The 23,410-nt window shown below is 42.3% G+C and overlaps 1 protein-coding gene across 5 annotated transcripts in view; it reads right to left on the bottom strand.

The window, feature by feature from the left end:
• STK39 (serine/threonine kinase 39) overlaps positions 1–23,410 on the bottom strand; it is a 211,122-nt gene that overhangs the window by 122,290 nt on the left and 65,422 nt on the right. For all 5 annotated transcript variants that reach the window (XM_019480504.2, XM_059727307.1, XM_059727308.1 and 2 more), the window contains 6 exons: positions 20,521–20,576; positions 10,803–10,912; positions 10,605–10,706; positions 6,545–6,678; positions 3,097–3,145; positions 1,478–1,543 (listed from right to left, as the gene is read on the bottom strand). In XM_019480504.2, the coding sequence (XP_019336049.2) occupies positions 1,478–1,543; positions 3,097–3,145; positions 6,545–6,678; positions 10,605–10,706; positions 10,803–10,912; positions 20,521–20,576 (517 nt within the window). The remainder of the gene's footprint in view (positions 1–1,477; positions 1,544–3,096; positions 3,146–6,544; positions 6,679–10,604; positions 10,707–10,802; positions 10,913–20,520; positions 20,577–23,410) is intronic.

Raw genomic sequence — 23,410 nt, 5'->3', positions numbered from 1 at the left:
CAGATTTTCAGAAAGTATTTAAGCCATAGCTTTTGGTAAAAAGCAATTCTTCAACTGGCTCTGAGGCCTCAAATTGTTAGAAGGAAAAGGTGGTGGTCTGCACAGTAATACAAAAAGCTCTAGAATGAAAACTATGGTCTAAGAACCCTTAGTCAAACTCATGGTGAACCCATTTTGGTATAAGATTTAAAAGACTTGGGTGAGGAGCAGAGGAGTTTGAGTCAGATTAAGTAAACTTTCACACATGCATTGCTGCCACCATATGGACAAAGTGTTGCAGTGCTCTGTACTCTTACTCCACATCTTACAGCTGCCTGTGTCCTCAAGAAGACAGGGAGCATCAGACAACCAGACCGTCCATTCTCAACACCGATTCACTAGACCACCAAAACAATTCCCTCCGTCATTATCCACCCTATCCTCCCAAAACAAAGCCATACTCTGTATACGTTATATGAAAGAAATAACATCCTTTCAAAACTTACTCAGGATCACCACCCAACCAAACCAAGTAGTGACAGCACCTGTAAAGAAAGCAAATCTTCCCAGGACACCCCAAGATATTGGTGGGCAAAGTAGATGATGACACCTCTGGAAATTTCTTCCTCGCTAACCTACTTTTAGGAAAAAAGCATTGACAGCTGCAGATGCTTAGCATTTCCTAGCATCGAGTTCTTACTCCACAACAAGGCATGGTAAATTTAATGATTACTTTAACATGAGAAAAACAAAAAAAAACCAAAACAAATTAAAAAAAACAAACAAACCCTGAGGTCTACATGTACCTAACTAGACAGCAGCTGGCTATCAGTTCCCAGTTATCAACTACTCCAGACACACTTGCCAAAAAGGTCTAGTCCTCTATGGCTCCACTCTGTACCAGGTATAAAATAATGCAAGTTAAAGTTGGCGGAGTTTGTACCCCTTGACACCAACACTGCATTGGTAAAAATAATTACACAAAGCACTGGACAATAAATACTCTGTTAATTTGTAACACACAATTATGAGCTTCCTATCTGAGAAAATTACATTGAAATCCACAGGTAGCCAGGTAATCCTTAATAAATACTGTTTGCACCATTCTTAGCCTTGTATTTTGGGTTCTAAAATGAAGCCACAAATTCCTGTATTTGTGGAATTTCTGTGCTTCTTAAGAAGGAAAATATTTCCTTGCTCCTTTATGTATAAGCTTTCTGAAAAAAAAAAATAATAATGAAACGATACCTTGCGTATCTTACTAACAGCTTGGCAGGGCACAGTAAGGAAGTAAAAAATGCCCCAAGCCTATCTGGAGATGGATCAACTTCAGGAACCAATCATTTTAACATCAATTACAACATTAATCATCTATGAATGTGTTAATAAAAGAATTGTTTCTTCTACCTGTTAATTTATTAAAATGTCAATTCTTTTGTCACTTGTGCAACAGTATATCCTACTGTCTAGAGAAAAGAAAAGGTGTAAAGAACTTTACCTTTTTTGCTCTTTGTGCTATATTAGGTGTTCTAGTAAGAAGCTTTTCAATCAGGTATTCTCTATTCTGGAAAGAAAGGAAAAAGTATTCAGGGCATTACATCCAATGCAAAGGAGTGCAGACCAGTGACTCTGAACCAGGGCGTCTCACACCTAGGCTAGGGACAGAAATTACATACAACCTGGTATAAGTTATCAGAAACCGGTTCAAATCTGTAATACAACAGGGCTAAATACAGATATTCAGGAGGTTAAATTGAGTCCAAAATGGCCACCTGATTTAAACTTTGCTCATCCTGGTGCCGACTTTACACGTACAGACCCAGTCTAAGTGGCTTGCAATCAATCTAAACCTGTAACTGAACACAAGTCCATGCACGCAAACCAGTCTAAAAACTGCAGAACCCAAGATATACCTGGATCTAAGATATACCTGCATCTATGTAGTACCAGGCTCATTTGATTTAGGTCAAAACCAGTGCATGGAACTTCTGTACACTTTCCCTGAGCATCCCCAGGGCTGGAAAAACCTAGCCACTGGCCCCAACCCAGAGGCTGTTCTTTTTACTCTCTCCTTCCCCTACATTGGTCTATTTTTGGCCCCCTGGTCCTTTGCTCAACTCCCAGCCAGCCCTCTCAACTCCCATCCCACAAGCTGCTCTGGATGCAGCTGCTTCTATCAGCATTTACCACTGCCAGGGCTGAGCAAATAAGTCCCGGAGGTGGGAGGGCAGGTAGGGATGGGGGTATAGGTTTGCTGGAGGTCCCACCCCACCAGACCCCACCCAACCTTTAGATCACACCTGCCCCCTCACCCCACCCACAGGGCATGCCTGACCCCTATCCCTGAGCAGACCCCCAATCCCCTTCAGCCTGCTAGACCCCCATCCCCCCAGCTAGCACCCCCACATCCTAATTTATGAAATATTGGGCCGCCATTTTCAATTAATTTAACCTCCCTCTAACATTCCCAAATGTCTGTACTTAGCCCAGAAGTTCAGTGCACAAGCTGCTTTCATAATGTCTCAAACCAGTTTACAATAAACCTGGATGGATGTAGTATTAGATGCAACTGATGTATATTAAATCCATTTATTGAACTTCTGTCCCAGATCCCCTCCAGATTCAAGTTAACTTACAGTCCCCCAGCATCCTAAGGTGCTTTGCAACTCCCCTGTAAGCTCCCCCCCTCACAGGATGGGGAAGCTAACCTTAGCCGAAGCTGTCTGCTCCAGCAGATCAGGGAGGTGTGATCTAGCACCCCCACCCCGCTTTTGGCCCAGGCCCACTGCAGGTATGTGGCTGCATTTCCAGAATCAAAAATGAATGGCTGTTCACTTGCTTCTCAGTTCAATCTATGCAGCTTAGACTAACCTGCAAAGATGGAATCAATTCAGTCTCGGGCTTTTTGACTGTCTGTACTTAGTCCTACTGTGCAGGCCCCATGTAAGGAGAGAAGCACTACAATATACAAATTCCTTTCTGACAATAATTTCTTGGGCACTACTCAGTTCGTAAGAGGTATGCCTCGAGTCCAAGAAAGCTGAGAACCACCGGTGCAGACATTTCATGCAGATTGTAAAATGGAGCAAATTGACTTGTACAGTTAAACATTTTTACCTTGGCTTTCTGGAAGAATTTGCATTTTAAAAGTTCTGCTGCTGTGGGCCTGAAAGATCAATACAAGATTAGAGCAGAAGACAAGTATCCCACGAATACTGTAAAAAAAAAAATTAGTGAAATAGTATGTTTCTGTTGTACTTCTGAACGATTGCTGTGTAAATGGCAATGCTATCAAATTATTTTAAGATTAATGGTAGATGTGCACCTTCATTTAACACATTTAGTACAATAATGATGTGCCTAGATATTAATGACATGGAATACAATAAATATCCTAATGGTCTGACACTTTCCTTTATAATACATGCATACTGGATGATTGAACCAAGGTTTAAACAATTTCCTTTCATCCATGAGAACATAATATATGCTCCCCTAAATAACTTAATTCATGTGCCTAAACTCTACTCCAAATTAATCAGCTTCTACACGTGAAAGGATAATTTATTTTATTTTTTAAGAACAGTATCATCAGGTACTGGCAACTGCAGTTTTTTGGTGACGGTGATAGATGTTGACAAGGAACTAGACTGAGCTTTATCAATTTGCTTCATAAACCAACAAAAGCTGACAATTGTGCTTCTAGCCCCTGACTACAAGAAGAGCCCAAAGCAATGGCCCAGTGGTCCAAATTTAATCCTTTCAGTTACCTATTCAGTGAATACCCACTTTCCCACCTAAATATATCAAGTTTGAAATCTACAACAATTTAACTCAAAAGAAGTTACCAGCTTCTTACCACAAAAGCTGCATATAAAGATGTAGCCTGAAGGTGTTGCTCTTTCTAAAGGAGCTCCCTACTTAACTTCCAATTGATGTTAAAGCAAATACCTAATTAATACATATACCTGACTGCCAAGCAAAACGTGTCTAAGTGGGTTCTCCCCCATAAATAATTTCAGCAAAAACAAAACTTTATATTTTTGGCCAAAACCAAAAATATTTTAATTTGAAAATGTTGCTTTGGTGCCTGAGGTAAACTGAGGTAAACAAATTAAATATTTTAATTTGAAAATGTTGCTTTGGTGCTTCAGGTGCTTCATTAACTAAGGCTCACTGGTCAAATAATACATATGATGAGGCATCAGTCTCTCACACAAGAGTCTTGAAACAGTAAGGTCATATGGTAAAGGTAAACTAAGCTATAGCCATCTTGGGTGTTCAGACCCAGGCCCAATCATTCTGAGCCAACTCTGAAGATTAGACAAACCTAAGTGGAAAGGCATCATGAGTGCTAGTACTCTGACATTTGCATATCGGCATGGGTAATACAGAATGAGTAACTCCTAAAAACTCCACTACCAACAGTAAACACTACCGTATTAACTCAAACCCAAGATGAGAGTCTTTCTATCCCCATGTTAAACTGGGGAGGATGGAGGGGGGAACCTCATCTTGGTTCTGAATACAAAGCAGCAGGGGGGGCAGGTAGCTGCTGCAGCTCCTACTCCAGCTCTGGGCCCAGCTGTAACCTGGGGTCAGGGTCAGAGTCAGACCTGCAGCCACTGCCCACCTCGACTCCCTGGCTGCCTACCATCCAGCTCTGGCAGAGCTCCAATTTTGTGCCAGCCCAAGACAAGAATACGTAATTGCTCTGGCCCCAGCCCCACCCTGGTAGCATCAGCAACAATACGAGCAGCTGGCTCCAGGACTAGGCTGGAGCTGCCACCACTACAACAGCTGCTACATGGCCAGGAAGGAGCGGAAACCACCATGTGTTCTGTGCCTCAAGCTGGAGTGGGGCTAGGGCTGGAGCTAAAGGGTTAACAGTGGCAGTGGACAGATCACCAATAATTAGGTTCTGTACAGGGAAAAACATCTACCACTCATCTTTATAAATGTTCCATGTATAGTTTCTAATTATCAGGTGATCTCAAAATTCCAAGTTGATTTGTATTCAGGTAAAAATAGTATATTTTGGACTAAGAGAAGAATACTGTAACTGTTATATCTTAGCATGACAATTATGTTTATACACCAATATAATGTTGCCCTGAAAACAGCTGGTCTCTGTATCCTAAAAACAGCTGGACTTCCTGTAACACACTTCAATCTAAATCTTAAGCAATCTACAAGTTGAAGGGTTGAGTTGAAAAGGATCAGAGTCCAGAGACTCAGATTTAAAGAGACAAACAGGCAGACTGTAAGAGGCTCTGGAATCTGAAAATAGTGCACGTATGCCCCGAGGAAAAAAGAAAGTATCTAGAGAATGTTTGGAAATTAAGGTGTTTTCTTGTAGTTTACACTCTTTATTCCCTAACTATTCTTGGTGCTCCCTATTTTTCCTGCTTTCAGGTCCTAGACCCAATTCTGACTTACTGGAGCTAGAGATGAGAATAGGACATGCTACATCTAATTCACAATTATTTTATTCTGGGTTTTTATGTTATTGTGAGACCTGTGAAATCAAACTATATCATTGTACCGTAATTGGCCCCACTTTTCTTTACACAATTAGAATTTTATAATGCTAGTAATGAAACCCCCCAAAAAGGGGGGTTAAGTAGCATATTAATACCTTGGGGAATATGCTATTTACAGAAAGTGCTTCCTCCACAACTTCAACAAAAGCAAATCTACAAAATGGGTTTCGACAAAAATGACTATGATTAAAATGAAATGGGGGGGGAAAATCACCCTGGAACTTTACTAGCAAGCTAGCAATGCAGACTTTTGGAAGGTTTTCATTATCTGGGTTTTTCTCAGGTGACAAAAACAGAGTAGAGTTATGCAGAGTGCACAGAAGCAGAGAAAATGCATAACCCTAAGTTAACACACAGCCTTCCCGTTGATTATATTACCTAAAACAAACAAAAAAAACCCTTAATATTCCTGAATATTCTCTAAAGTAATCTTGTCACACAGCACATATAGCACATTCTACAGTTGGAAATGAGATCAGATCGTAAAAGGAAAAAAGAAATCTGTAACCATTTTCTGGAGGAGAGTCAAATGGACAGTATGTTTGGTTATTAACATCTCAGTTTGCTCCAGTTGTGTTGATCAGATGACCTACAGAAGTTGTGGAACTTGCTTTATTGGAAGTTTAAGTTCAGGGGAGACAAACATTTGTCCAGAATGGCAAGAATGGATATTCCTGCCTTGAGCAGGTGACTCAATGGCATGATGAAGTCCCTCCCAGTCCTATTTTTTTCTTTAAACAAATAGGTCGTAAAACACGGGTTTCTATAAGATATTACGATTTGTTGATTTCAAGTTAGCAGCTGTAAACTCTTCAAGGTAGGGACTCAATACAACAGTGAGCAGTGCTCAATACAGCAAAATATTTGCCACTAGCCTACTAAATCCACCAGTCTTGTGCATAACAAATGGTTGATGATAATTTTCCCCAGCTTAAAGACCAATGGCTGATATTTAAAAAGAATCTTTAAAATAATTAAATTTGGAGGAACTTAAAAAAAATCTATTTTATACAATGACATACCTCTTGGAAGGGTCTTTTTGAAGGCATAGTGAAATAAGTTTTCTAAAGGATTTGCCATACTTTTTCATCATTTCTTTATCTTCTACACCCGTCTCTAAAGTGGGAGGGTCATTTTGCAATGTCAGCATTAACACCTGTAGTAAAACCAGAAAGGTAACAACGTAAGTGTCTCAGTAAAATTAATACAGCAGAGTACTGTAGAAGAAACATGTATTCGACAATCAAACAATAATTTTTATGTTTTTCAAAATATCAAGTTACTACACAAAAATTTGCTTATGACAATTAGAATATATTAAAGAACGTCTTTGATTTAGGGGACTCATTTATTTATAAGTGTTTCACGTGACATCCGATTATGGCATCATTCCCTCTAAATCTGACAAATTATGGTCCCTGCCAGACATACAGATAAAGGTGAGATAGGAGCTAATGCATGATCCACATGTGGCAGGAACCATGATCCCATCATGCCTTATTCCTGTTGCAGGGTAAGCCCAGGATCACGATCCAGCACTCCCCCTGCACCAACAGATACCAAGCTTCCATGGCCAGGAGCCTGAAGCTGATTTGGGTTCCTAGCTGGAGGGGCGCACCGTGTGACCCTGAGGCTAGGAACCTGCAGCTGATGGGCTTGCAGCTGCAGGGGCGCAACATGAGTTCCCATAGTTGTGAGCCCCATCAGCTGCAGACTACAAGCCTTGGGGGCACGTCATGTGCCCCTGCAGCTGGAAGTCCATATCAGCTGACATGACTCTCAACCACAGGCACATACGATGCACTGCCATGGCTAGGATCAGCTGTTGGAAGTCCTAGCCACAGGGGTGCATAGTAGACCCCCATGGCTAAGAGTTCCATCAGCTGCGGGCTCTGGGCTGCAGGAGCACATAGTGCTCCCTGCTGCTGGGAGCCCTGGAAGTGCAAGGTGCGGCCCTGTGGCTGAGAGCCCCATCAGCAGTGAGTTCCCAGCCGCAGGAGTGCATGATGCAGCACCCCTGTGGCTGAGAGCCTGGATCAGCTGCAGGCTTGTGTACCCCCATCAGCTGACAAGGCTCCCAGCCACAAAGGGATACCAGGCCACAGATTCACTTAATGGTGTGACAGGAATGAGGCACAAAGTTATTACATATTTTTTGTGGAAAAACTTTTGGCTTATTCCTTGTTTTACCATGCCATTAACTAACTATGTGGCAAGGTCACAATTTAACTAGTTAATCACATCTTAAGTGTAACATATGGTAGGGGCCATAAACCCACTTCATCATCTTAAGAATCTATGGGCTTCAGAAATAATGTATGTGTTATGCCAAAGGGTACCACCCAATAACAAAATATTCTATAACTATATATAATATATAGTACGGGTGTATATATAAGCCAAGAGATAACTGGAGACAGAAAAAGAGAGAGAGAAAGATTGTACAAGTGACCCATACAAATTTACACAGCAAGTTGGCTATTAGCAGATACATGCCTACGACAAAGATAGGATGGCAATAATAGAGGAAATTAAAATAGTCTTTGAAGGGTGAAATACAGAATTTGGATCATTGTTTCAGCTCCAGGTGAGGATAACAAAAAGCTTCATTAAATAGTAGGAGCAAAACATGCAGGCAACATGAAGTCAACACCAAGTAAGTTACGCAAACTTAACAGAAATTTAAGAAAGTACATTACCAGAAAAGTGCACTGCAATTAGCAAAACATGACAGGCCAAAGACATTTAATATAAAGGTTACTCAGAGAGTTAGATTAAACCTAAGCCTTTCACTTTGACATATGGTGCCTCTATATCCATAGTCTTATGATACCTAGCCAATTCCTACCCAGCCCTCAGCTAGGCAAGGAAGCAATCTTATACAGAGGGTTGTCTGGTATGTCCCAACAGCTGAAGCTCCCTGCCCAATGCTTAGTCAATGACTGCCCCTTCTGCACCCTCTCTATGGGCAACCATCATACTAAACTGGTTAAGCCCATCATGCCATGCCTTTAAGCAGTTTTTCAGAAGAGATGATAGTTTCCTGCCCGTTCTATAGGGCCTGATGACAGCCCATGACCATAGAGGCAAATGACTTTTCTAAGCCAACACAGTTGAAAATTTCCTGGTGATCTGCATGTGGCACAGGATTTTCCATACTCTCCTTTACTCTTTTTGCAGTAGTCAGTCAGCCCTTCAGATAGGTGATTTCCCTGTGTTTTGAATCTTTCAGGAGAAGGACTTGCTTAAAAAACAGGTAATCAGCAGGTACTGTCACCAAGACAGATTGTTCCTGCACTTTTCCTCTTTTCAGGTATCAATGCATACATGCTTATTCTGTTGAAATGCCATACTATGGATAGAAAAATCATCTGCACTATCATCTGCATGTCTGCACTATTTTTCTGGTCCCTCTGTGGTGTCACATTAATTCTTTTTTCAAGCATCCTAGGCAGTCTGAAAAGGTTGTGTAAAGAAGACTAGTACATACAGGATACGTCTACACAGGACACAAAGTGCAGTAGACTAATTCTACTGTGCATTAGCGTGTCACGGCAAAAGCCATGCAAATGTGCTAATAAGCAGCAGAATTAGTCTACTTTGCATTAGTGTCACCTAAAAGACATGCACCGGAACTATTGTGCAGTAGCGCCAATTACTGCACATTAAGTTTATTACCTGTAATAAAGTCTTTTACCTGCATCTTAGTAAGAAAACTGTTAAATAAGAAGGTTTGTGAATGAAAATTGAGGTAGTAAAAGCTCTTTATCTAAGGGCTTTAGAGCAGCTGAGTTAAGGGCAGGAAAACAACTATTAAAAATTGCAGTAATAACTGTGGGCGCATCTACACATGCATTAATGCACTGCAATTACTGCGCATTAAGTTTAGTATCTGTAATAATATAACTAAACTATACAATAATGTGCTAATCAGCAGTAGAATTAGTCTACCATGCATTAGTGTCACCTAAAAGATATGCAACCAGTGCTACTGTGCAGTAGCACCAATTACTGCACACTAAGTTTATTACCTGTAATTACCTTAACTCATCTGCTCTAAAGCCATTAGATAAAGAGCTTTTACTACCTCAATTTTCATTCACAAACCTTCTTATTTAACAAAGGTTTCCTACTAAGATACATATTACACTGTTCTGTTCACAGAAAAGGATCAAAGTCAAGAACTTACTTAAGTTAAATTAAGGTTCAGGTACAATGTAGCTATTTATTAAGGTATAACAGAGAACATTTAACTAATTAGTCATTAATTGATCAACTTGAAGAAATATTTTAATTTTTGTAGTAAACTCTAAAAATCTTCATGCAAGCCTTCAAGTTTGCCAAATTTAAAAATCATTTACAGCTACTTTCTCCCATCTTTAAGAATAAATAATAGCTTAATAAATTTGACATTTTATATGATTGTTTATTTAAGGACTTAAAAGTTTTTTACATGCAAAAATCTTATTTAAAAAACCATGAAGTTTCATCACTTTTTGATAGACTAACAGTAATAAAGCACAATTACATTCCAAAGTGGCACCATACAAGCACCCCTGACATGTACTTCCTTAAAGACTTGTACTCTCAGAAATGACCAACAGTGCACTATTTGGTATGGGTTCAACGTGCTCCCAAGACTGTAAAACTCTTTAGAGATCAAGTTAGATTCTATTCGGGCTGCACAACAGGATTGTAAACTATATTCTGTTTACTACTGACATAGAAGACAGGACCTTCCTATGTCAGGTGGGCCACAACAGCCCTCCAGTTAAGAAAATAAATGTAATAATACTGCTACTTGCATAAAATTTGTTCAGAAGTGTAAGAGGCGCATATGATATCCTTCAGAAAGCAGCTCTGTCATTGTGGAGCTAAGTATATATTACCAAACTTGTTCAATAAGAGAGGCAAAGGAAGACCAAACAAACAACCCAAGCATGCCATCTCCTAGTTCTCTGCTACTTTAGAGAATGAATTTTTAAGGATTCAAAGAGAAATGCCAGAAACATAAGCAGTGCAATTAACCAGAATTCTATTTACATAATGTAAAAATTATAGATGCTTTCTAATGGTAATTACTTTCATTGGAGGATATTTGTGGTAAGGTGCAGCTCCTGTTGCTAATTCAATGGCAGTTATTCCAAAACTCCACATATCAGCCTTGAAGTCATAACCTCTCACCTATTGCAGGGCAAAAAAAAAAAAAAAAATAGTTTTAATGTAACGTTACATATTCTAGAAAGCATCACAAAATCAGTTAATAAATCATGAGGATACCTGCTCCATGACTTCAGGTGCCATCCAACATGGGGTACCAACAAACGTTTTTCTTACTTTGTTACGAGTAACATCACCTCCTGTTGCTAAAAAAGCACTAACACCAAAATCTGGAAGAAAAGGTGGGGCGGGGGGCGGGGGAGAGAAGAGGAAAGGCCAAATGAATTATGAACTACCAGTGCCAAAACAGAAACAATTTTTTTTTAATTAGTCCAGTCATTGAGTTCTAAATTCAGTTGCAAAGTTGACCTTTTCACTACTTCTGAAACGCTGCAGACATGTAATTTAGCAATGTCACGTTCATAAAATACCTGCTTTTAACCAGACAGTTTCCAAAATGTAAGGCAAACTGGAAAGACAGAATGGAGTCAGTGGCCTGGCTAGGTTGGAGAGGTATGCACTCAACATGTGGACCAGCCTTGTTTACACTTTTTGCTCCCTTTTCTGCTGCAGGCATAGAAAACCTAGGTAACACTACTGTCACTGAAGCAGATTTCCAAATGAGCCCCTTCCATTTCAGACTTGCTCAGTATGCTGAATAAAATTTGATGAGGAGAATATTTAGATCTATTACCATCTGTACTCCAAAGGAACTAGATCTACAAAAGGATCATTGTACACCAATTTAAATTTGTACTTTGTTGTCACCATTTTCCATTTCTAATTTTTAAATCTTTTCTGGATCTGCTTATTTTTCAGAAGCTCTCCTCAATTTTGATAAAATCAAGATATATATAGATATATAGATACTCACACACACACACACACACACACACACACACACACACACACACACACACGCGCCAACTGCCCATCAAGAATGATGTGGGGGAGCGGGTGGGGATGGAGCCCTGTACCCTCCCCCTGTCTGGGCCCGTTTCCCGCTTCCCTTCTGCTGCTTGGGGTCCGGGCCCTCTCCCCCTCTCCACCGCAGCAGCCCGGGGAGGGGAGGAGCAGGCCCAGGCCTGATGCAGAGGAAGACTGGACCATAGGGTGGGGAGAAGCTGGCACACCACGGCTGGGGCGGGGGGGAGAGCTGTGGGCCTGGGATGACCTGGAGGCAGCAAAGGGATGGAAGGAGAGGGCTTGGGGCCGACCTGAGGGAGGTGGGGCAGGGTAGGAAAGGAATGGACCTGGGCCCAAGGTGGGGGAGGAGGCCCGCTCCTCCTCTACCCCCGCTGCTGCCACGTTAAACCAGGCCTGCTGCTCCCCACCACCGGGCCGACATCTCCCCACACCCCTGCATCAGAGCCGGGCCCACTCCTCCCCGCCCCCCACTGCCACATTGGCCCAGGTCCACTCTTTCCCCCCTTCTGCTGGCGTGGCACACCCACTCCTCCCCCTCCCCCCCACTGTGTCAGCCCTGCAGGTGCTGACAATGGAAGGGGGGAGGGGAAGGCTGAGGCCAGCGCTGGTGGCCTCACCCCCACCCCCCCGCCATGGTGTCCTGACCCCACTCCCCCTGTGCCGCCGCTGCCACCTCCAAGGAGCAAGGGGGGAGAGGCAAGGCCAGCTCTGGTGACCTCATCCCCCCGCCCCTCCCCCCAATTGCCAGCTGCAGGAAGCAGGGCACGGGGAGGTGAGGCCAGCACTGTCGTTCTATCCACTCCGTTCCATCCCCATTGCATCCGCTCCATTGCCACCTCCGCTGGCCTCGCCCCCCCGCTCTGTCCCATGTCCCCACCATCATGGCAGTGCTCCGCCACACCGCCACCTCCTGTCTGAATGCTGTATTCACACTCTGACTGGCTGTTTCATTCAGCCAATCAATCAGAGCGTGAATGAAGAGTTATGAACAGACAGACAGATTAAGGCTTTTATAATATTAGAATACATCTATCTATTTATCTGTCCAGGAACACTTTGAGAACCCAAAGAAACAAGTTAAATCCGAACTGAAAAAGACAATGCAACCAAAACAGGGTTGGGCTCTTGCTCAAAAACCCAACAACTATGGGAAAAACAATGCACTATTTTTTTTTACTATACAATCTCCCACCCCCTCCCCCAGAAGCATCTCAGATTTGTTTATTAATCTGTTCATTTTCTTAAATGAATGCAGTATCTGGACACATCTGGTGCTCTTGCAATCATAAGACAAGAGCTACTTTAAGTATGTTGCCTCTGTACAGAAAATAAGATCTTCATGCTGCTGGACTGCAAGATATTAATAAGGGTTCTGTATTTTAGATATAACCCGCTGCTAGTCACCACATGAGGAACTAATAAGCCATTTTTCAAGTGAAGCGTTCAAAGGACTTCCTTCTGCTGCTGCTAAAAATAATCTCTTGTGTAGTCCCTTTTAGGACAGTATTTCTTAAGTTGTCTGGACTGACAATTAACCTGTTAAATGACTGGCATGAATTACTTAACTCAAGAGCTTATTTGCATTTTAACCCGGTATTCTCAGCATGCAGCAGTAAATCCTGCAATGTTATTCTTTCACAACAGCTTAACAGCGATACATCTCCATTACTGAAATACAGAATAGACATTTGGAGCCCAAACATTATCAATTATACATTCGCTGACTTTCTGTGGACGTCTTATGCGGCTACTCTGTCTTGTGGTAAGTAGGAACTATGCTGGGGTGACATGCTCTGAACAAAACAACTGTTCTATTACCAGAGTTTAACTTCCACTAATTATGAGATAAAGGGAGAAACCCTGAACAGCTACTGCTGCACATCAGCTGCCTCACAACTCAGTATTATTTGTCTGCTTTGTCTTAACCTATGACATTACCGAATCCATTTTCCACAGAAGTCATAAAATGAGTGCCAAAAGGTTCAACTAAGATTTATTGTTGTGTTCTGAAAATACAGGGTTAAAATGTAGTCATCTCTCAAGTAATTCATGCCAGTGATAAGATATTGCTTAAATTTTGTCATCTAACTATGCGGTTGTTATCTCTGACAGGAAGCACCTTGTTTTGTTTCATATAATGCTAAAAGTGCAGGAGTCACTGCTATATTACTTGCTGATGTTCTAAAATGGCTAGTGGCAGTAAATTGGTAACAGAAAAAAGAATAACTATATCATCAATAAGTCAATTATGTAGATAGCAGTAGAATTAAAATTAAGAGATGGTAATTAAATTTTTACTATTACTTGAATACAATACATAACAAAATAACGATGCATTAAAAATTGCTTTGAATGAAGTGAGCAATGCAGATGAAAGCTGGGTCTAGCTCCGTTATTTCTCCAGGGCTCACTTGTTTCATTCACTACAGGAATATTTCATTTTTTATAGATTTTTATTTACACGTACATATTTGTATGTCTTTATGACCTATGTTATTTTATTACTTTTACCCATGATGACAAATGCAAGAAAAAAAACTGCAAAACAATAAGCTTCATAATACCTATGCACGTGCTGCCCTATAGGTAAGAATTTCTTGTTTTAACAGATATGAAGGACTTCCAAGTGCATGTTACATTAGCAGAATACTTTTTTGACAAATCATATCTAGATGAACAAAGGACAGAGGTCATGACAGTTACTCAGTAAAAAGGTTTGTTCTTCTCTCTAGCCCATGTAGATCTCTCAAATACAGATTGCTTACTCAAGAGACATTTGATTTCTCATGGCCTAGCCTAAACCTGTTCTTTTAAACACAGAAAAGTGACAATTCTAAAGCACTTGAACAAAAGGTTACACAAAGAGAAAAAGGTGAAACTGAAGTTGATGACAAATAATGCTATGTACTAATGGCAGTGCTGTACACTATAGCTGCCAAGGGAAGCCTGTTAACTATGGTATTCAGTGGATCTTCTTAAGGATTTTATGAATAGAAAAATAATGGGTCTGAGGTCACCTTCTACATACAGTGAGAGAACCTACTAGTAATAAACTTTAACATGAAATAAAGGTTACTCAGAAGACCATTTTCTGGAGCAACATAGAACCCCTTGATAACTTCCAATAAGCCCTGAGTATGGTGTATGGACCAAGTCAATGAAACTTAAGGACTTCTATGCCCAACTCATTTCTGACTATGAGATCAAGGTTAATGTAAAATAAATAAATATTCAAACACACACATAGTAGCAGAAAGGATGACCTACTGCTGAATTAGTTTCCTACATGCAATCTCACTCTAATCCAGAAAGTTATTCCAAAAACAGCACAGTGATTATGTGATGTGATGTGAACCACTGCCAGTCTCAATTCAGGAAGAAATGCTCAGGTCTCTGGTACCTGGGCATTATGCCTTCTGAGGTATGATTTTTTTCCCCCTGGCCTTGGAATTACCTTAAGGAAAAATGACAATGAACATAGTAGACATAATTGTGACGGGGCATGCTTGGAGGAAGATCTCATGCTGGCCTGACCACCTGTCTCTCCTGCCACAAGGCAGTCCACCCAGTCTCGCCTGCCACAACTTTGCTGTTCCCATAAACTGGTAGTATAATGTGGGAGACTGTCCATTTCCTGCCCCGATGCTAGGGGGCATCATCTGTGGCTTCAACCCTCCCCTACACCACAGCCCATATGTCATAGATGGCATCCACATGATGTAATTAGAACCTACCCCACACCTGGTGCTCCAGGGTCTCACAGGGACTCTCACTCCCTCCCTGGAGCAGCAGGTCATTGTGCTTTTGACACACACTTGGTGCTTTTGACACACACTTGGCCTCCTTGCTGTGGAGGTCTTACCGGGGTAAGCAATCGCCCCTAACTCTCTGGCTGAGCCCTCCCTACTCAGCCTCTGGCCCAACTATGGCCTCAGGCATCCGAAGATATACCTTGGCCTACTCCCCACTCCTGGGGTTCCTACTGCGCCTACTCTAAGGCCTCTAAACCACACCTCACTCTGGGGTCTTCTCATCTTCATGATCAGCTACTCACAGGGCTGGCCCTTGCACTGCCCTTCAGGCTTACTCCCAGTTCAGCTCTACTCAACGTGCCCCTGGAACTGCCCTTCTGGCCTACTCCCTATTCAGCCCCCCTCATGCACAGCCCTTCAGGCTTACTCGCATTCAACCCTACTCTCCCTACTCTGTGTGGGGCCATCTACATCCCTGCCCTCTCAGGGCCTTCACAACTGCCCTCTCTCTCCAAGGCCACACAACTATCTCCCCCACCAGAGGCCTCTGGGATCTTCCTCCCCTAAAGGCTCAGATAGCCACAGTTGTGCCTGGCCCCACTCCTCTCCTGGGATCTTCTACCCCATAGGGCTCAAGTGGCTGTAGCCATGCCTGGCTCTCAAACCCACTGAATTGTGGGGGCTAGGGATTAAGGCACCCCAACCCACCTTTCACCAGGGTGGTAACTGGCCTGGCATTTCCTGGGGGCTCCTGTGGCACCAGGAGCCCAACCAAACCACCCATCCCTGGCAGGGTCCAGTTTTAGGTTGTGCCCAGGACTAAGAACCTCCTGCTCCTACCTACCAGATGTCCCATGCAGCTCAGCCAGGCGATGTTTCTGCCTGGGCTGGCAGCAGCAAACTGCAGCTTTTATATACCTGGTTGTCAAAGTGGCTACCACCATCAGGCACCTGGGTAGCTGCCTGACACTGCCCTTAAAGTGGCAGACACCCAAAGATGCACTGCCAGAATCATGCTATCTACTCTACCTTGAATTCTAAACCCCATGGTTTTGGGTGCAACCTCCCAGTATTAAAATTATTATTACCCTTTCACATTTGAAAGAAAAGCACTAAAATCTTGTGTATATTTTACATGACCCACCTACTTTTTCAGGCCAAGTAGTTTAAATCTAATTGAATACTATGAGCTAAAACATTTCTATTATAAACAGTTTCAGAAGAGGCCTCAAAAGGCACTTGAAGAGGCTAGTTAAATATTCCTTGTTCATTCGTGTGGCTTGGAAAGAGCAGTTTGATGAAATTTGCATTCTTGGTTCCACAAAAGGTGAAAGTGAAAGTCAATATTCCTAGATTCCTAAAAGTTGCATGATCTTTCTTTCACACCTTGCAATAAAATTATCACTTCTTATACAGACTAAAAATTCTGTATAATAAGCCACATCTTTTCCCTAATCTCCAACTAAAATAACAAGGAAGGATTACTTATTAGTATGTGCTCCTTACCTCAACTTGGAATTCTGTTAATTTATGCTTTTCATGGTATTTTTATATTTTCTCTAGGCAATTCAAGTTTAGAAGTCTGAAACATCGATGAAGTATCAATTATCTCTCTTACACAGGTCACCAAACTTTACAAACTTACTGGTATTAAATAAGATGTGGAACTGCAATGATTTTAGAAACATTTAGTTACCAATACAATGTCTAAAGATTTTTATTCCCCACAAGTGAAAAAAGGAGTTTGTGAACATTAAAAAAAAAGAATTCAAAACCACACAGTTATATAGTTCCCTTTATTTTCCCCAAGGTGATTTTGTCCAGAATCCTCTAGATCTGTGACTGGTACTACTTAGTGTAGTTCTGGGTTTTTTTGAGGAACCTGTTAGACTGAACCACTAAACCAGTGGTTCTCAACCTTTTTTCTACTGGGACCCATTTGCAAAGGTTCATGGCCTGTCCCCACCCACAAACCCCTGGCCCTGGCAGGTGCATGACCCAGAGTCCCTAGGCTCCCCCCCAGGCCATGCTGGTGTGTCTCACTTCCAACCCGTAGCCCCTGCCCCCACAGCCCTGACAGTGTACCTCACTCCCAGCCCCCAGCCCTGCCAGAGGGCCCCCAGCTGTCCCCCTCTGACCCCTGCTTGGGCCAGAGCACAGTGGCTGCGGTAGCTTGGGCTCACGCAGGCAGCAGTGGAGTACGTCCAGCCCCAACATGAGCCGAAGGGAGGAGGCGAGGCCTGTGGCAACCCTTGCCCTGGGCTGCGGCTACTGTGCCACACCAGGCAACCTGGTCACAGCCCCTTCCACCCCCAGAACATCTCCCTGCCACCCTACAAGCAACCAGCGCAGCCTCACAGCTCTCTTCCACCCTGTTTCCCCACTGGAAGGGGCAGGCAACCTTCCCGCTGCCCCTCTGCCCTGCCACAGTCTCGGCACTTTCCTGGGATCAGCATTTCTCAACCCATGGCTTGTGACCCTCTGAATTCTTGCAACCCATTTTGGGTCACAACTCATGGGTTGAGAACTAACACCCTTCTAAGTCTAGACAAAACTTGTTTTCCAAGTAGTCAACACAAATGAAAGCCAATATTAGTTAACAGCCTATTATTACGCTACTAACAGCAGCACCAGCAGCAGGCTTAGGGTTCCCATGCAGGCACAGGCGCTGTACATTGCAACAAGGAGCACAGCTCGGCCAGCTCATCTCTATCGCCAGAGCTCCCTGCCTTGTACGTGCAGTCCCCACACTTGTGCGCCACCAGGGGAAGTGGGAGCCAACTCCCTTCCCCAGCTCCTGCTGCACAAGTCCTGGGTCTCCACCCAATAAAGCCCCGTTCCCTGCTTCCCCACAGTTTGAGGACCTGCGCGGCAGGGGGTGGGAAAAGCAGACTGCTCTTGCATGGGGCTTTCCCCTGTGGCATGTGAGTGTGGGAGCTGTATGTGTGTGGCGGGAAGCCCCAGCAATAGATGCTGGCTGGCCAAGCTGTGCTTCTTGCTGCAATGCGCAGCGTTGGCCAGAGCCACAAGCTGCTAGGCTGCAGCACCTGCACCGGGCACCAGGGGCCTAAGCACCCCTGCCTGCTGCTTCTGCTGCTGCCTGTGGGAGCTTGCACACCATGGGAGGAGTTCCCACCCCCCCCACACACCCACAAATGCCACACACCCACAACCTTCCCCCACAACCCCTCACATGTACAAAACCCCCAAAAATACCATTACACCCACACACACAGCCACACCACCTCAAACCCCCCCACACCTCAGCATACACACACACGCACCCCCCAGCACACCTCCCCACATAATACACAAGTCTAAGACTTTATTTTTGAGTTATTATGCAATCACCTCTATATACAGTATGCAAACATAAATCATGACAAAAATATTTTCTGTAATAAAACTAAAATGTTACAGTTGATGTTTTACTTTAGCGACTTTTGTTTCTTATTGGTTCTAAGATGGCAACCCCCCCTCCTCCCAAAAGGACTATTTCTGGGGGGCAAGGGGAGAGACTTCCAGTGGCCTAAGTCAGGGGTTAGAGGCAGGACTTCTGGTCCCAAGATGGTGACCAGGAGGTGGGACAACTGTCATGGGGTGGGGCTACCCATGCAACCCTGGATAGCTCACCAGAATTCATTAAGCAGTCCTCCAGTTGAAATAATAGCCTGTGCCTGGATTAGAATAAGCTTCTTAAAGAAATATCAAGATGCAAGAGGACTCAACATCTTAGACGCTTTTGGTCTGTAAATTTACTTTTAGCTATTACTGGCTTTATAGCAATCACATTTCAAAACTGCTAACAGAGTTCTGATCCAATTCTCCTTCCCAGGGTAAGAACTGGAATAGCCTTCTAGATGAAAATGTACCACAAAGACAAACTGCTGCCTGCACATCGAACTGTGATACTTAATCCTCATTAACTGGACATTTTTACAGCACAGTAAAAGGCTTTTACTCATGGAGAGCAATGCTTAGTAGGGCAAGGATAAAGAATAAGATCAAATCAAAGGAGTAAAGCTAGAAAAAGAAGATGCAATATAATATCCAAAAAGACACAAGGCCAACTTGGCCAGAAACCCTATATTGGTCATAAAAAAAACTAGAAACTACAGGGATTTCATACAAATCAGGTGATCCTAAAGTTCAAATCAAGTAAGACTTCAAAAAAATCTAATGTAATCATTGCATGGCTATATTTTGGAGAATTTGGAAAGCTAGAGGATCTCAAATATTAAACTGTTTAAGACCAAATATTTCAGTAATTCCAGATATAGCTGTAAGTATGCTTCAGTTCAGCATTAATTGAAAAAGCAATCATTGATAACTGCAGTTCAAAAGCTGTACATCCAATATTTTGAACTAAACCTAAGATTTTTTCTGCTCTGAAAAACAAAGACTAATACTCTCTTCTAATAAGCATTTTGCTTTCGAAAGAACAGAAGCTGTAGGTGAGATATCCAGTTTCAATGCATATTTAGGCTTATTATAAAAAAGCAATTCAAAAGGCACATACACATTCCATGGTCATGAGACTTACACCAAGCTGTTTGGCACAACTATGATAAAATAAAGGTTAATTATAAGAAAAGCAAAAGTCAAGATACTGCAAGAAGTTTTGAGCATTTTATTACTACAACAACATGCCAGCATTCAAAATCAAAGCATTTTTTCCAAGCATTTCTATAATGATAGTAAAGAGTGTTGAAGCCAAGTCACTATAAATGGCAGTATGTATTGTAGTGTTGTTCTTCAATCACCATGATTCATTAAAATTACTTGAAAGAATACTTCCTGAAATAACACGCTGCACACAAATGTGAATGTGAATTGGTAGACCTCTGGGTAAGAGGTTCTTCCCTGATGTGTAGAGTCAGAAGAAACAGTTGAGTAGAAATATGTTTTCTGACACTACAGGGTAAAACTTTGTCTCTTAGATGCTCTGAACAGCCTATAATGTGAAACATGGCTACTGCGCTACGTTTCTCAACTAACACCTGTTTTATGAAATTAGCTGCATAAAAAGATATAATTTGAAGAAGAATCTTATAAAATAGCACATATGTCACGTGTACACAGATGTGTCCTTTAATCCTGATTAGCCACATTTCCTGTTTTTCATTGACTAACCATTACATTTTGATCAGCTTCGTTACCTGCTATTTGTACTGAGCCATCTTCACCCAAAAGGATATTACCAGCTTTCAAATCCCTGGAATGCACAAATAAGTTTGGTTAGACCTTATGTAGAAGAATTGTAATCACATGCTATGAAATTTATTCCAAGATCATCACAAGATGGCCATTTTAAAATTGATAAGCTTCAGCCACTCAAAACATGTTTGGTTTGTGATCTGCCACAATAAAGAAGCAAGTAAAGAAAAGCCATTGATATTTAACGTTAAGGGGAGAGAGAAATGAAGTGACAGAATTTAATTGACATGTAATACTGAGTAAGAGGCAGAATTCAAATGACACTGATGGGAATTTGAGATAAAATCATTTTTTTATGTAAAAGAGCAGAACTTCATTGATATCAAGGGAGTTGGCCAGCTTATAATGGCTGAGAGGTTGGCCCCAATTGTTTCCATCCTAAAAACTGATGAAACCAGTAATTTTTTTTTTTTTTTTTTTTTTTTTTTTTTTAGGAGAAGGGGGAAGGTGCTTCCATTATTTACCTCTAAAATGCTCCTTTTGATCAGTTTGTACAAGAGATAAATTCACTACAGATTTAAGAACAAAAACTACTAATATTGTCTGGGTTTTTTGTTTGCTTTTTGTTTTGTTTTGTAGTGCGTTGCATTGTTTTTTGTTTTCGTTTAATTAAAAAAACCTTAGGAACTCAATCCTGCAAAATCAAATACACGCTTAGCTTTAAAATTCAATGAATTCGGTTACATACATAATGTGATTATTTACTGCTTCAAGATAAGCATATGTCTAAGTCTTCCTAGGATTAGGACCCTCTTTAAAAATAGAAATTTATATTCCCATTTGGAAGGAAGTTCAACATGCATACTGTAAACATTAATTTGAATGAGTCAATCTTCCTAGGATTTACTGAGAAGAATTAACAATTGTTGCCATTGAAAACACTTTACTCAATGACATTTTCTGGCAAGGAAGCAGGTGGTTGTGGAAAGAAGAAAAGTCATTTTGGAAGTAGCATCTCTAATCAGCGCTCCTTGACAAACCATTTGAAGAAAAACACATAGAAAGCTTGCATTTCTCAACTCAATCTTATAATAAGACAAGACCTTTTCTAAATTTCTTTAGTCCCTGTAGAGTTGAGAAAACTTATTTCTTCTTAACAAGACACATGAGACACAGCAAACTTTCCTCACCCTTAAAGGCTGCTTAATGAAGGCTATAAATTATGGCAAATTTCTTGAAATTCAAGACTGGAAGTCAAGTCAGGAAACCCAACTTCTACTTTCTCATCCATCCCTTTTGAAGAAGGAAGAAAATATTTCCCAGTTTGCCTCAGAGGTGGTTAGTTTGTTAAAAATCATTTGAACACCACATGTGCTACACAGGACAAACAACCATTTACTTCATCCAGCCTGAGCAGTACCTATTCTGGGACATTTATAATTATCTTTCTGTATAGCCAGCCTCACCTTAACAAAAAAATATTAGCAAGATTGCAACCTAGTGCTTCTGACAAAGACTCCAACCCACCGAAAGAAATGGAGCATCATGGAAGCAGTTATATGCTGACAGTATGGAAATGTCATGAGCAATCTTTACCGTGGAAGGCCATGGGAGAAGAGAAAGGAGATACAGAAGGGCAAGGCTGCAGAACAGGCAATTACTAGGAGACATTAGCAACATGCATGGGCTCTTCAACTCACAATTATCAAGTAAAAGATCTCAGAACTGCTGTAAGCACTAACTAATTGTCACAATGGAATACATATCATTTACTTTCTTTTTATTGGCTGTATTTCATTTATATTGGTTATCCCATTCAGGACCTTACTGCACTGAAACTCCATATAAATGGCAGATAATTCTTATCAAATTAAAATGTAAAAGGCATAGTTACACTCAAGGGCAGATCCAGAGGGGGGGGTGCAGTGATGTGCCTGAATCCCCCTTTCTGACCATGCAGCAGGAGCAGCAGCCAGGGACTTTAAATATCCAAAGGTATAAATCTCTCCCCCCACAGGCTTAGGAACACATCCCTTTTCCTCCCTCCCTACCTGCCACTGCTGCTGTCCCTGCTGTCCTAGGGGCAAGGGGACCTCTTGTCCTGCTCCAGCCTGTGTGGAGGCTGGGCTCAGCCCAGAACATCGGCAAACGAGTGGGTAGGATCCTCCTCCCTGCCTTCCCCTCACCCTAGATTTTCCACCAGCCCAGGAGTAGGCACGGAGAGAGTGTACCCACCTACCTGCCACTTCTCTGGGCTGAGCCCAGCCCCTGCCAACCTGGCTGGAGCACTTCTAGGACTCCTGTTACCCTTGGGGCCAGTTGAGACAACAGCACTGGCAGGTAGGGGGTGTGGGAAAGGGGAAGGGAGTGTGCCTCTGAGCAGAGAGGTGGAGGGGTGCAATTCTTACCTTCTTGGGGGACCTAAAGTCTCTGACTACTGCTCCCATCATGCAGTCTGTCCACCCTGGGGGAGGGAGACTGGGAGCAAGGGGTATAGCCATCCTGGGAGTGCCATATACACTCCATTGAACTGTACTGCAGGTATCCAATCTAGTTTTAGTTTTAAACTAGCTAGCTTCAATACCAGTAGCAAATAAAGCCACAGCAGCATAAAGCACAGTTTAGGCTTGTTTACTGCAGTGCAGACATACCCTTCATTTAAGCCAGGTGTGTCAAAAATACAGCCCATGGACAAGATATGACCTACAAAAGTGGATCACCCAGCCTGCAGGGCTTTTATTGTGGGTGCCAGCAACCAAGGACTTGCTGCTACCACCACTGAAGCCCTGTCATCACAGCTGCCAGAGTTGTATCATCAGCATGGCCAGAACCCAGGGTTGAATGTGACCAAAATGTAATAGCTGTTTCAAGTTGCTGCTGGCAACTACGAAG

The sequence above is a fragment of the Alligator mississippiensis genome, chromosome 4 (genome assembly GCF_030867095.1).
Source record: "Alligator mississippiensis isolate rAllMis1 chromosome 4, rAllMis1, whole genome shotgun sequence".
Taxonomy (NCBI): domain Eukaryota; kingdom Metazoa; phylum Chordata; order Crocodylia; family Alligatoridae; genus Alligator; species Alligator mississippiensis.
Note: the sequence above shows the minus strand (reverse complement) of the source record. Positions and strands in the feature narration are given on the sequence as shown.